The sequence below is a fragment of the Vulpes vulpes genome, chromosome 11, assembly GCF_048418805.1.
Source record: "Vulpes vulpes isolate BD-2025 chromosome 11, VulVul3, whole genome shotgun sequence".
In the NCBI taxonomy this organism is placed as follows: Eukaryota; Metazoa; Chordata; class Mammalia; order Carnivora; family Canidae; genus Vulpes; species Vulpes vulpes.
Genome location: NC_132790.1, coordinates 96,083,149 through 96,096,228, shown reverse-complemented (window position 1 = coordinate 96,096,228; position 13,080 = coordinate 96,083,149). Strand labels below are relative to the sequence as shown.

Genomic DNA, 13,080 nt, shown 5'->3' with positions numbered 1-13,080 from the left:
TCAACGAGATGTGTTTTATCCTTCTGCCTTGACGAAAGTCTCTCCAGAAGGACCTGGAAGGTCAGATTCAGGTTTAGAATTCTGGACTTGACTGGGGTGATGGAGGACAGCTGGTCCGTGTCTGTCCACTTCCCTCCCCCTGCCCGGTTCCACTCACACGGTAATGGGCCTCGAGTATCCCTGTGTGGACACTCCCCATGCACATCCAAGCTCTGATCATGCCCATGCCCTCGAGATAGCTCTTCCTTGGCCATCCTCAGGCCTCAGCGCTGTGCACCACTAGCTGGAAAGTCTGCCCTTGGGAGGACTGACCCAAGGAAGTAGATGCTCATGCAGTCCTGGAAATGTGCTCAGAGCTGTTTGGGGAAGGAATTCCCAGGCCCCAAGAGTATGGTCTAGAAGGTGGGTCAGGGACCAAAGATGGGCTCATCCCATTGACTTGAAGGGTTCCTCTCCTGTGGGAAGGGGTCTCTCTAGAAAAGAGAGAGCAGCACCCTCCAAATGGGGGAGCCATAGCAGGAGCCCCCTTTCTGGGGACTAAAGGACATATTGGAAAATTGCTGAGCCCTACTTCCGCCGTCACCCCCATCCCTTACACACCTCTCTCCACGTGCCTCGTAGCCAGGCCACAAGGAGAAGGTACACTCCGTGTGTATCTTTTGGGCCACAACTCATAGTCACCCTTGGTCCCACATCTCCTTTAGAGCCGTGGCCAGAGGGAAGCAAAGATGTCCCAATGTCACCATGAGTTGTTTCCCTTCTCATCTCTTCGTAGTCAGGAGGGTGGCAGAGACTCAAGCTCAGCTGCTATGCTCCGTCTCTGCAATGGCAAGGGTGACCTCGTGGTCAGCTCCAGAAGCCAGAGCACAATCCCCAGACCGTCCTCTCAACTACTGGACCGTGCACACTGTTTTGGGAGCCCACACGCTTGGGTGATTAGCTACGGGTAAAAGGCTGTGAGTCTCAACATACCCCAAGCAACCTTTACTTTAAGAATTTGAAATACAGTCTCACTATGACGCTGTCTCCTTAACAAAGTAGTGCCTTTAAAATATTTAACAACTTGAAAAGGAAACCAAGCTTGAATTTTCCTTTCAAGCACGGAGGAAACGCAGTGTTTCGCTCCTGTCTGAAATCCACCATCTCCTCAGACAAAGAAGGCTCTTTTGGTAAAAGCAATGGCATTTTCTCCACAATTTTCAAATAAAAGATAAAGAGAAAACAGCATTGCAGCCTTTTTGTTGGATCTAACAAGAAAGGAATAATACGGTTTTGCCAGCGGAGAGCTCTGGCTTTAAGTTCAGAATACAAAAATAGGCTGACAAATTTTACAAAGGAATATTCTCAACTACGGCTCTGAGACAGGTAAAAAGTGAAGTTTCAAGAAAACTAGATCATTTGGTTATTTGGGGCTATATTATGATGATGATCAAGCTGATGGGCCAGTCCTATGTGACGTTCTAAAATGGAAGGATTGTGATTTCTCCTGCCCTGCTCACCCCACCCCTCACCCCTCACCCTCACACGGTCCATTTTCCCCCTTGATCCCAATCTAAACCTGGATTTTGGGAAAAGAATGGGGGGGCCATGATCTGCATTCCAGCTCCTCATGTCCAGCCCACTCCCCCCACATGGTCCAGCCTCCCTTTGCTCCGCTGACTTTTCCTACCGCTACTTCCAAAGACCCTTCCATGCTGCTGCCTACCCTCTCGGCAACAGCCCCCTGTACCTCCCTAGTGGTTACACTCACTGCAATTGGCTTACAATTGTCTTACCCCATCCGGTTATACTCTCTGCTGGTGCAGAAACCATATGCATTTTTTTATATTTTTATTTTTTATTGGTGTTCAATTTGCCAACATATAGAATAACACCCAGTGCTCATCCCATCAAGTGCCCCCCTCAGAGGGTCACCCAGTCACCCTCCCCACCCCCGCCCACCTCCCCTTCCACCACCCCTAGTTCGTTTCCCAGAGTTAGGAGTCTTGCAAGAAACCATATGCATTTTCTTTAAAAATCTCCACCACTGTCCCGGTGCTGGGCATGTAACCAGTGGGATGGAATAAATGAATGAGTGAATTAATGAATGGGAACTTAAGCCACTAGAATGCTGTTCCCAGGGTGTTTGAATTAACTGTAATTGAGGAGCAAACGGCACTTACCCCTCCTAAAGGAGTCCTAAACTTAATGGGCGAGTATTTGGAGGAACAAAGCACTGTAATGCGGTCCTTGGGTGGTCTATTTGATATAAGGTGTTTGGGTGTGTGGTGGGGTGGGGTAAGGGATTATGGTAAAGGGCTTGCAAGATTTGAAAGGAATCCATAAAATTCAGAGGACTAGCTACCAATTAGTAAGCATTTATATGTGTCAATTGTACTGACAAATGCTAATCGTGCACCATCCTTATTATCTACATGTTATAGATGAGAAAATTGAGACTTGGAGATGAAAACTGTCTAATTTCACAGAGTCAGTGGAAGAATTAGGGTCTGAAGCCCAGTTGGTTTGACCTAAATCAGAAGACCATCTCAGCAAGCTTCCTACTAACTGGAACCCAGATATGGTGGCTTGGGATGCAACTCTAGCCATGGGAGTCCTTGGTATCCTGGCTACCCACTGCGCTCCTGATCCTCCTGCCTGCCTCTGCCCCCTGTGCCATCCACCCATCGAGGGGTCTCCATTCCCCATCCTCAGTGGGAGAGGGCCTATCATGGTTTCCAGGCGCCACTCAGTCTGTCTGTCCTGCAGAGAGCTCACCCCAGACCCTCAGCTGCACCAGTTAAGATTCGATTAGGCTACCAATGATCGGTCAATGAGGGGGAAATAACAATAGTGGATTAAACAAAATAGAGGTTTATTTCTCTTTCACACAAAAACCTAGTACTTGAAGTCCAGGGTTGGTCTGGTAGCTCCAGGTGTCTGGAATCCAGACTCCTTTCTTATTTTCTATAGTGCCTGGCTTCCATTTCTGAAGCCACCTGCTCCAAAATGCCTGCTGGAGCTCCAGCCATTGCATCCACATTTCAGCTACAGGACGGAGGAAGAGGTGGATGGGGGGAGAAAGGGCAGACTTCAAGGAAACGTTATTGCGCCTACATCTCACACCCCCCACCCCCAACCACACAATGTAGCCTTTATTCGAGGTGGCCACACGCCCAGGGAAAAATCTTGTTTTGTGAGAAACGCAGAGAACAGATACTGTCTGCCTCAACACCTCATCTATGGCTCCCTTTGCCCAGAGACTCCAGCCGTGGCCAGGTGGGAGCTGGGGACTGACAGCTTTCTTGCATGGCCTGTGAAGGGCAGAGAAATTTCTTCTCCTCAAGCTGCATCATGGCAGTGGCTGCTTTGGGGCCTCATCCCACCTCTGTGCTCTTAAGGAGGCCAGCAATTCAGCCTTCTTGTCAGGCAGAGAGGAGCATCTGCAGTCTTTGTGAGAACAGCCACCCTGGCCCAGCGCCCTCGGTTGGAGAATCAGGCTCATGATTACCACTTTTTTAGAAACAGATTTTATTTTATTTATTTATTTATTTATTTATTTATTTATTTATTTATATTTTATTTATTTTATTTTATTTTATTTTATTTTATTTATTTATTTTTATTTTATTGTATTTTATTTATTTATTTTATTTATTTTATTTTATTTTATTTGAGAGCCAGAGGGGGAGCAGCAGAGGAGAGAGAGAAGCAGACTCCCCACTGAGCAGGGAGCCCAACACAGGGCTCAATCCCAGGACCCTGGGATCATGACCTGAGCCGAAGGCAGATGCTTGGCCGACGGAGCCCCCACGATCACCAATTTGAAACGGGGTATTTTCACAGAGGAACGCAAATGAGGATGCTAGGCAAGGCATTGTTGAGTTTGCACGATGACCCTCCTCCCTGCCCCTTGCAATCAGGACAGATCGGTGCCAACGCGTTTGTTCTTCCGTTGCAGGCTCCTGCGGCTGCCTGGTCATGATACTGTTTGCCTCCGAAGTGAAAATCCACCACCTCTCAGAAAAAATTGCAAATTATAAAGAAGGGACTTACGCCTACAAAACGCAAAGTGAAAAATACACCGCTTCGTTCTGGGTTGTTTTCATCTGCTTTCTTGTTCACCTGTTGAACGGGCTCCTGATACGACTTGCTGGATTTCAGTTTCCTTTTGCGAAATCAAAGGACACGGAGACAACTAATGTGGCTGCGGATCTAATGTACTGAAAGGCAGATATCTCTGTGATCCTCCCAGTAAGGGAGCAGCCCTGCTTTGGTCCTTGGAAAGGGTGCATTTCGTCCGTCCTTTCAGATGCACAAATTAAAGCACCCAAACCCTCTGTGGCGATGCTTAAGAATGATGCTTACGTAGGGCACAGGCTGGAAAGGAAGGGGAGCAGAGGAAGGTCTTAGAAGGTTGACTGACCTGGTGGGAACTGGGTTCTTTTTTTTTTTTTTAATTTAAGATATTTATTTATTTATTTATTTATTTATTTATTTATTTATTTATTCATTCATTTTATTTGAGAGTGTGAGCACCTGCGTGTGAGGGTGGAGGGAGCAGGTGGGGAGGGGCAGAGGGAGAGAGAATGCCAAACAGACTCCCCTGCTGAGCCAGGAGCCCTGTGTGGGCCTCAGTCTCACCACCCTGAGATCAGGACCCCGAGCCAGTGCGCAACCCACTGAGCCACCCAGGCGCCCCTGGGAACTGAGTTTTAAGGCAGCTGAGTAGAATGGACAAATTGCTCCCCTATCTGCGCAGCAAGTGTAAAGTGTCCGCTCCGTCGGGGAGGAGTCAAAGTCATGAGGAATATATTTTAATACAAATACTATTTATGATATATCCGCACATTTGTTGGCAGAGATACTAGGAAAACAGTGGGAACCACTTTCCTAAAATGACAATGCGTTAAATGAGCACGGAGATAAAGTACCAACATATTTTGTTTTTTAAGTGTGCTTAAAGCACCGTCTTATTTTCCATTCCTGTTGGTCAAAACTGCCAAACCCCCGTAAAGGAAGGAAAAAAAAAAAAAGGAAATGCAGTGCTTTCAACAGACGTAATTGCCGGGACCACTGAGGAATCATGAGAAATGATTCTTCCCAGTAAACTTAATGCAAAATGACTCATTGGGGCTGTTGTTCCTAACTTTAGTGTCTTCAAGCGCTAATTCCCAATTATGAAAATGACATTACATTCTGGGATTATGATGGTATCACTCCGTCTTGGGGTTCGGTCTGGCTCTCACAAACCATGACCCAAGTCCCTTTTCTTCTTCTTTTTTTTTCCTGAATTATCCATGAAATTCATCTGCAGCTGACCAGAGACCACAACTGGGCCTGGAACAGACCCCCCTGCTTCTCTCCCCCACCTGCTGCCCTCAGGAGAGTGCTCAGTAAGAAGCAGAGGATGAACAGAACGTACCACCAGGACCCTCATCACAGCTGCTGGGGTTTAGGGTCCATACAAGAGGTCCTGAAAACGCTCATTTAAAAAAAAAATACCTTTTCCCTTTTGGGACAATTTACAAGAAACAAATGACTATTTGTATCTCCAATGAGTACCTTGCCTTGTTGGTGTGCTCTGTGGCCCACAGGCTGCCATCAGAACACACCATTAGTTTCCAGATGCCTGTCCCTAAGCCCTCATTCAGGAAATACACGTGGAGAATTTCTTTTTTCTTTTTTAAAGATTTATTTATTTATTTTGGCAGGCAGGGTCACAGGGAGAGGGAGAGAGAGAATCTCAAGTGGACTCCCTGCTGAGCCCACGTAGGGCTCAATCTCATGACCCTGAGGTTGCAACCTGAGCCTAACTGGCTGAGCCACACAGGCCCAGCCCCAGACCTGCAGCATTTCTAGAAGACCACAAGTCAGGCTAGCAACGAGGGGGACGTTTATTTTAGCTCGGGCCACTGGAGCCCAGTGCTGGAAGTCTTCACGCAACAGTTAAACCCAGAAGCATTGGCAGCTGGGGGTGGGCAGGAAGGCACGAGGACCTTCCCCGCCGTGGGCAACTGGCGTGAGATCCCAGAAGGCCGGGTCCCCGCATTCTCATGTGACCTCTCTCTCTCGGCTCAGAGGTTTGGGAAAAAAAAAAAAACTTCTAACACCAAGCTTTCTTCTTTAGGAAACAAGTCCCCGGTTGTTCTCTGTTCTGGAAGAAGAGAAAACTCGCAGCAGCGGCTGAAAATCTAATGAGAACCTAACAGGCAGACTAACAATGGTCCCCGGATGGGAAGTAGAGGCAGGGCGGCTGGTCCTTGCAAATTGTGCCACAGACACAGAAATAAAACAGGACACCATCCGGGCCCTTGGAAGAGGGCACTTAACGACGTCTTCCTTTCTGGTCTCAGATGAAACATGTGGGGGCGGTGGCCTGCATAACCTCTATTTATTTTTTATATATATATATATACTATTTTTATTGAGGTTTGATTTGCCAACACATAGGGTGACACCCAGTGCATAACCTTTAGAAGAGGGATCTGGACAGGACGGCTTCTGTGGCTCTAGGAGGATCCAAGGCGCCAGGGAATGTCCCCCGTGATGCCAGGACCTGCCTCCCTCCCCAGGTGGCAGCCAGCAGTTGCACGTTCTCTCGGGGACACGGGGCCCCCTGCTGGCTCCGGGGCTGCAAACACATCTCCCTGGTCGGGTGCAGGCAGCCTCCCTGGGCTCCCAGGATATCAGTGCTCATCACACGGGGGGAGGGAGGGGGAGAAGGGCAAGGAGCTGTGAAAGCCGTCCTGTCCCAGGTCCTCTGGGGACACCTGCCCTGAACCTGCGAGGCACGCCCGCTGCCACAGGAGGAGGCTCCAGCGCTAAGCAGGTGCACCCGGCTCTGGCTGCGGGGCTGGGGGCACCTCACCTGCATGCACCTTGCGGTCCACCGAACATCTTTTGCTCCCTCCCATGTTCCCATCTGCTCCCAAGTCACTTTGCGAGCCTTCAAGGCTGAGCTGCCTGGCCAGGGACAGGCACATTACAGGTCTCAGGGCAGCTCCCCCCCTCCCCCCATTTCTCAGGAGAGGCTGGTGGAGGGAGGATGGGCCTGCCCTGGCGGCGTTGGGCTCCACCATGTGGAGGTGGGCATGACTTGCCGTCAAGGTGGACACTGCCCCGGGCCATGCAGTGACGGGATCCTGAACCAGAGATAAGGGAGAGACTGGGGGCTGGGAGCCGGGAGCCCTAACCTCCTTCTCAGCTGTCCTCAGCCTCTCTCCCTCCAGTAAGATCCAGGACAGGTGACAGTGTGGTTGTTACAGAAATGCTCCTTCAAGACCAGTCCCAAGCCGTCTGCCCTGCTTTTCTAACTGCCTCGCTGTCCCCGATCCCTTCTGTTTAGATATTTCGAGCCTGCGCCATCCGGGTGGCAGTGTGTGAGCTGGGGGCATGCCAGCGCTGAACCCCTCCGATGGGGCAGTCGTTCCTGGCTCAGGCTGAGGGCTGGTTTGGCAGTTGAGCGCCCTCCTCCAAGTGACAAGGGATGGAGCAGTGTGGGTCCATTTAGAGAAACAGGCACCTGCTCCTTAAAACTAGAGAGAGAAAGACTGGGCAGGCACGGGGCCCTGGCTTCAGGGACGAAAGTCCCCCTCAGGAAACACCCTGAGATAAAATGCTTGTAAAAATGCTCCTGCAAATTTAATTAGTTTATCCTCTGACTTATGGGCATTGTCACACACACACACACACACACACACACCACCACCACCACCACCCCTCCCCCTGAGATAACCAGCTACACCTGCAGTGTCACACTCAGGGCGGGGACTCACTGGCTCTATTGGGAAAGTCGGGATGAGTCTGAGGCTGAGTGGAGGATGAGCCAAGTCGGGAGTCTCCAGGGAGTGTTTCCTGCAGAGCCTAAAGGACGGTATCAGACAACAGTTGTAGAGAATAGCCTGGTTGTCGGGAAAACCACCCAACAATTAAAAGGCAAGTGTCTTAAAGGATCACATTTCTTTGCTAGAATCTTGGTGTGAGGGGTTTCCATCCGCTCTCAATATGGACAGAGTGGTGTAGACGTGTCCTCCCCAGGGGAGGGACATGAATCTAATTCTGGAGGAGAGAGAGACCTGGGGGCCGCTGTCCCCTCTGTCCATCGGTTGGCTTTGTGAAACAGGTGCACTTGGTGGTGGCCTGGGTCCCTCAAGTAATTTGAGCCCGGACGCTACAGAAACTTGCCATCTCGGTGCACACAGGTGGCTCACCCCGCACCTGCCATGTCCTTGGGTTTGGATCGGCCGTGGACCGTACCTGTGCAAGAGAAGTGTATTGTATCTAATTCACAGGTATGGGCTCTAGGATGCCCCAGCTCACTGATTTGCACGTAAATTGCTATCCTTCCGTGTAGCCAAGAATAAGGAAGGACGCCGCGTGTTGCCCATGCCAGGCCAGACACCCCGGGAGAAGCTGGCGTGTACGCTGCTTTCCTGCCACGTGGGTGCTCTCTTCGCCCTGCCCCTCTGCTGTCAGCCTTTCCCCCTGACTCTCTGTAGCAGACAAATGCTATGTGTTCTCCACCACATTATCCTTGGGCGCACAGCCAGACCACATTTCCCAGTCTCCCTCACAGCTGGGGTCATGGAAGAGTGTCTGGAACGATGGGATACAGGCTGACGTGACTCATGCCACCTGGAATCCTGGAAGGAAGAACATACTATCCAATCTCCAGCCCTGTCCTTGCCTGGTCCTGCAGCCTGGGAGCTCATGGGATCCAGACGGCGAGCCTACAAAACAGAGGAGACAGGTTTCCTGACCTACGCTAGAGTATGACGAGTGGTGAAGAGCCTTCCTGGAAAGCCACTGAGTTTGGGTGGTTATTCGTTGCTGCAGCGTAGCTTAACTTAGCCTGGCCAACAAAGCCCGCCTGACCAGCAACGCTCTTCTGCATTACGCCAACGAAACACTTCTCTAGGCCTCTTGAGCGGTAGCTTACAGCCAGGGGCGTCCTCCTCTTCCACCGCCGCCACCACCACCACCACCACCGAGCTTCTATCTGGACCACTGTCCTTCAGGAAGCTGTGGCCCAGTGGCCACATTACCCCCCAACCCACTGAAATGAAGACCAAATGGTGCATCTTCTGCACAAATATCTAGAGAGGAAATGAACATTTTGCTTATGCTGATATCCTTCAGGATTCTTTCCAAATGACAATTAATGAGCCCTTTTTTCATCCATTCAAAACCAGCTTGTCTTGCATCTACACTGGAGCTAGCTGTGTAGAAGGCGCTGAGGATTGTGGGGAGGAAATGTAAAGAGGATGAAAATAATATGAAAAAATCTTTTGTTGATTTTTTCAACAACAAAAAAAAAAGAGATGAATATCCTTCAAGACTCTCCATTCTTGTTTTCTTTCTAAGGCTTTAATTTATTATTAAAGACAGAGTTTTTTAAGGTTGCTGGTAAAAACCCCAATCCAATGACATTCCTTAACTACACTGATTACCCGAAAATCAACAATTATCCTAGAGTTTCAATTTTCCTAAAACGGTAAGGAACTGTGTACCTAATTTAAGAGGACCAAATAAAGTTCTTCGATGTGACTGAAAGAGCAGGGAGGGCGGTTCCAGCACCGTGTGGGTTTTGGAGGTGTCACCTGGGTGGCGCCTGTTCCCCTCCACACCCACCACTTCCCCTCACTCTCTCCTTCCTGAGGGGTCAAGCTGTTTGGAGGAGGAATATTCCACAGTTCTGGTCAGACAGAGCCTTAGTGAAGTCTTGGGGCCCAGAATAGCATCCCCCCTACAGGTCAGTTGGTGGGAGACCCACTCCCTGCTGTCATCTTGGGCTCCACCTGGATGGCAGTGAGGATGACAACTGGGCATGAACTCAGTTTCCCCAGTGTTCTCTGGTGCCGGAAGAAGATGGTACTTGCTCCAGCACAGATTCTAGGTTTAATCGAGGAGTACCTCCTCTCCCTCTCCCACCCATTGCCAGCTCTAGGAATTTTCTGGCTAGTTGGGAGACAAAAGCAAACGTATTCCACGGAACGTCTGTCTCAGACTCTGTTTCACACCTAAACTAGTGACTATCGAACTTAACATCACTTTCTATGTTCACCACAGTCACCTCCTACCCCTGAAGTTTGGATGGGGCAGAAATCTCGGGAGTACAGGTGAAGAAATGAAGTGAGCACAGAAAAACACAGCAGACCAATGGTGAACTGTCCCTCCATACACATCATCACTAAACTGGAAGCTCTTTGCTTCAGATTTTTTTTCATTCTTAGCATTCTTCATAGCTACCCTCCCCCCAACATGCTTGCTATTTCCTTTTTCAAAGGCTTAAGTATAAAATGTAAAATACACTTTTGTCATATCAATTAATCCTCTATTCTTTACAATAAAGGGGAGAAAAATCTTCCTATTTTACTTAGTATCTTGACCAGGGAGCATTTGATACGAGAAACAAAACCCACTTAAAACATCTTAAGCAGAAAAGCAAGAGAGTGAGAGCAAGAGTGGGGATGGTGGAGGCAGGGAGGGAGGGAAGGAGGAAGGGAGGGGGGGAGGGAGAGAGATGTGCAGCTCTGAACCCACTCCCCGGAGCGGATGCCCACGGGCGCTCCACACACCTGCAGGGAGGGAGGGATGAGTCACAGCTGCAGGGAGGGCAGGATGGAGGGTGTGTCTGAGCACCTGCTTGTGTGCATGCATGTGTGTGTGTGTGTGCATGTGTGTGCATGTGTGTGTCTAGCAGCAGAGCACGTGAGTTTGGCAGGTAGTGCAAAGCTACCCTCCCAGGTCGGCTATGTGATCCTGCATCCTGCGTGTTGATCTCTACTCCCAGGAGTCTTTTAGTGGAGTTCCCTGCTTTAGGACTGACCATCAATCCTGACCCATTTCACTCTTTTCTAAAAATCGGAGAGAGGAGACTCATTGAGACAAAGGAATGGAGACACAGGCTGACTTGTCCCTGTGTACCTCATTCACAGATATCCCTCCCAGTTGACTGAACAATGCTTCCTTAAAAAAAAAAAAAAAAAAAAAAAAAAGCACTCAATTTTTACTGAGTAGGCAAAGCACTTGTGCTTCTAGACTTGTTCATTCTATTCCAACACGACCAAATGTTTTTTTATCCTTCCTCTGGTCTGGTCTCACTTCGCAGATGCCTCTGGCCGGAGCTACGCATGCAGGAGGCGCTGGGTGAGCAAAACGTCCTGAGCTGAGATTGTTCGGATCATGTTTACAGACACACATTTCTCTGCAAGAAGTGAACGTCAAGCCTTCTTATCTCCCTCCTGCCTTGCTTCCAGCTCTTCTGTGAATCACATGAAAGTGCTTTATCTCATGAAACACACGCAAGATCAATAGCCACACCTTTCTTGTGTATTTAGTATCTGCTGAGTGAAGCTGTGGGGACTGACGTAACGTGGGCCTCCTGGCCCACAGCTCTGGCCTTGGAGATAGATGCAGTAGGAACCGACAAGGACTCAGCCATTCAATTCAAGGTGACAGCTCTCCCGGCCTCATCTGTGTGGCATTTTCCTTGTTAATGTGGTCCCAGAGCTCAGCCACAGAATATCCTGTTTTGGGAAGATTCTTAGAGAAATGTCCTTCTGGCCTTGGGATCAGGATTCGTTGTGCTTCTTCCAAAGAGCTGTGGCTGTTGATTTGTTTCAATGGTACCATCACCCACTGTAGGTTGGTCACTGAAAAGCCTAAAGCCACATCTGTGGCTCACCTGTTGCTGTGTCTGGGATTTCCAGGGCGCATGTTATATCCTTGTAACTAGCCTTAGTCCTGCTGGCTCTGGGGTTCCAGTGTTTTGCAAGTTTTCTAGTGATTTACCTACCTCTTCTACTGCTGTTTTAATCTTGAAAAGTTGATTAACGTACTTTATACGTTGATTTAAGTGTTTTTAGAACAAGGTGGCACATAAATTTTACAAATCCAAGACATTTCATCATCCTAGGACTAGAAGGCCATTAAGGAGAGATGAAAATAAAATATCACCCATCTTCGGGGTGCCTGGGTGGCTCGACTGGTTGAGGATTCGACTCTTGATTTTGCCTCGGATGATGATCTTAGGGTTGTGGGATAGAGCTCCCTCATTAGGCTCTGCCCTGGGTGTGGAGCCTGCTTAGGATTCTCTGTCTCCTCTCCCTCTGCCTTTCCCCTCACCCCTGTGTATGTGAGCAAGTGTGCTCTCTTTCTAAAAGGATAACATAAAATAAAATTTATATTTACCCCATCCTTAACATACTTTCACTTTAAATCAATTTTGTGTTGTCCACTGCTGAATCCCTGGTCCCTAGAACAATCCCTAACATGTATTAAACACTTGATAACTATCTATTGAATGACTATAGCCAATTTTCAACCTTCTTTCTGTTCCAGAAAAGCTGACTCTGGCTTTTTTTTTTTTTTTTAGGATTTATTTATTTATTTCAGAGAGAGAGTGGCTGGGAGGGGCATAGGGAGAGGAAGAGAGAGTCTCAAGTAGACTCCACACTCACTGCGTGCCCGATGCAAGGCATGCCTGATGACCGCTACTGCGGAGCCCAATGCAAGGCTGGATCTCACAACCCTGAGATCATGACCTGAGCAGAAACCAAGAGTCAGAAACTTAATTGGCTGTGCTACCAAAACACCCCAAGCTGACTGCTTCTAAATCTTTGGAGTCCCTAAACTGAGTCCCCTCCCTTCCATCTTGCACGTACCCATTCTCAGTTTCCATCTAACTGTAAATCTACCAGGGCCTTCACTTCGAAGGGGGTGATGCTTTGGAGACATAAGGCCTACTGTACGGCCACCCATGCCCAATCCTTTGCCAGCAACTGCCCACAACACACAAGAGAAGATGCACGATGTCCATTCTAAGGAATGAGTCAGACGATTCATGAGGTAATGATTAAGCTTCAGCCACATGGCCTACTGGAAAGAGAAGCACAGGACACAGTCCCTGTTTTTAGAACTTAAATCAGTTTTTCAAAAATCACAGAAACAATGCTGCTGCTAAATTACAGACCATTTTCTCAATAAGAATTCAAGTTAAGCCAGCTTGTTGAAGGTGGGGAGAGCCTTGGTTCAAGCCCAAACTCCTGCTCTCACCAGTTGCACAACGCTGGAGCACATCTAATTTTTCCCAACCTT

The 13,080-nt window shown here is 48.8% G+C and overlaps 1 protein-coding gene across 1 annotated transcript in view; it reads left to right on the top strand.

Moving 5' to 3' along the window:
• CLRN1 (clarin 1) overlaps positions 1-10,444 on the top strand; it is a 42,607-nt gene extending 32,163 nt beyond the window's left edge. Inside the window, exon 4 of the mRNA XM_026015758.2 lies at positions 3,941-10,444. Within this exon, the coding sequence (XP_025871543.1) occupies positions 3,941-4,206 (266 nt within the window). The 3' untranslated portion in view covers positions 4,207-10,444. The remainder of the gene's footprint in view (positions 1-3,940) is intronic.
• The last annotated feature ends 2,636 nt before the right edge of the window (positions 10,445-13,080 follow it).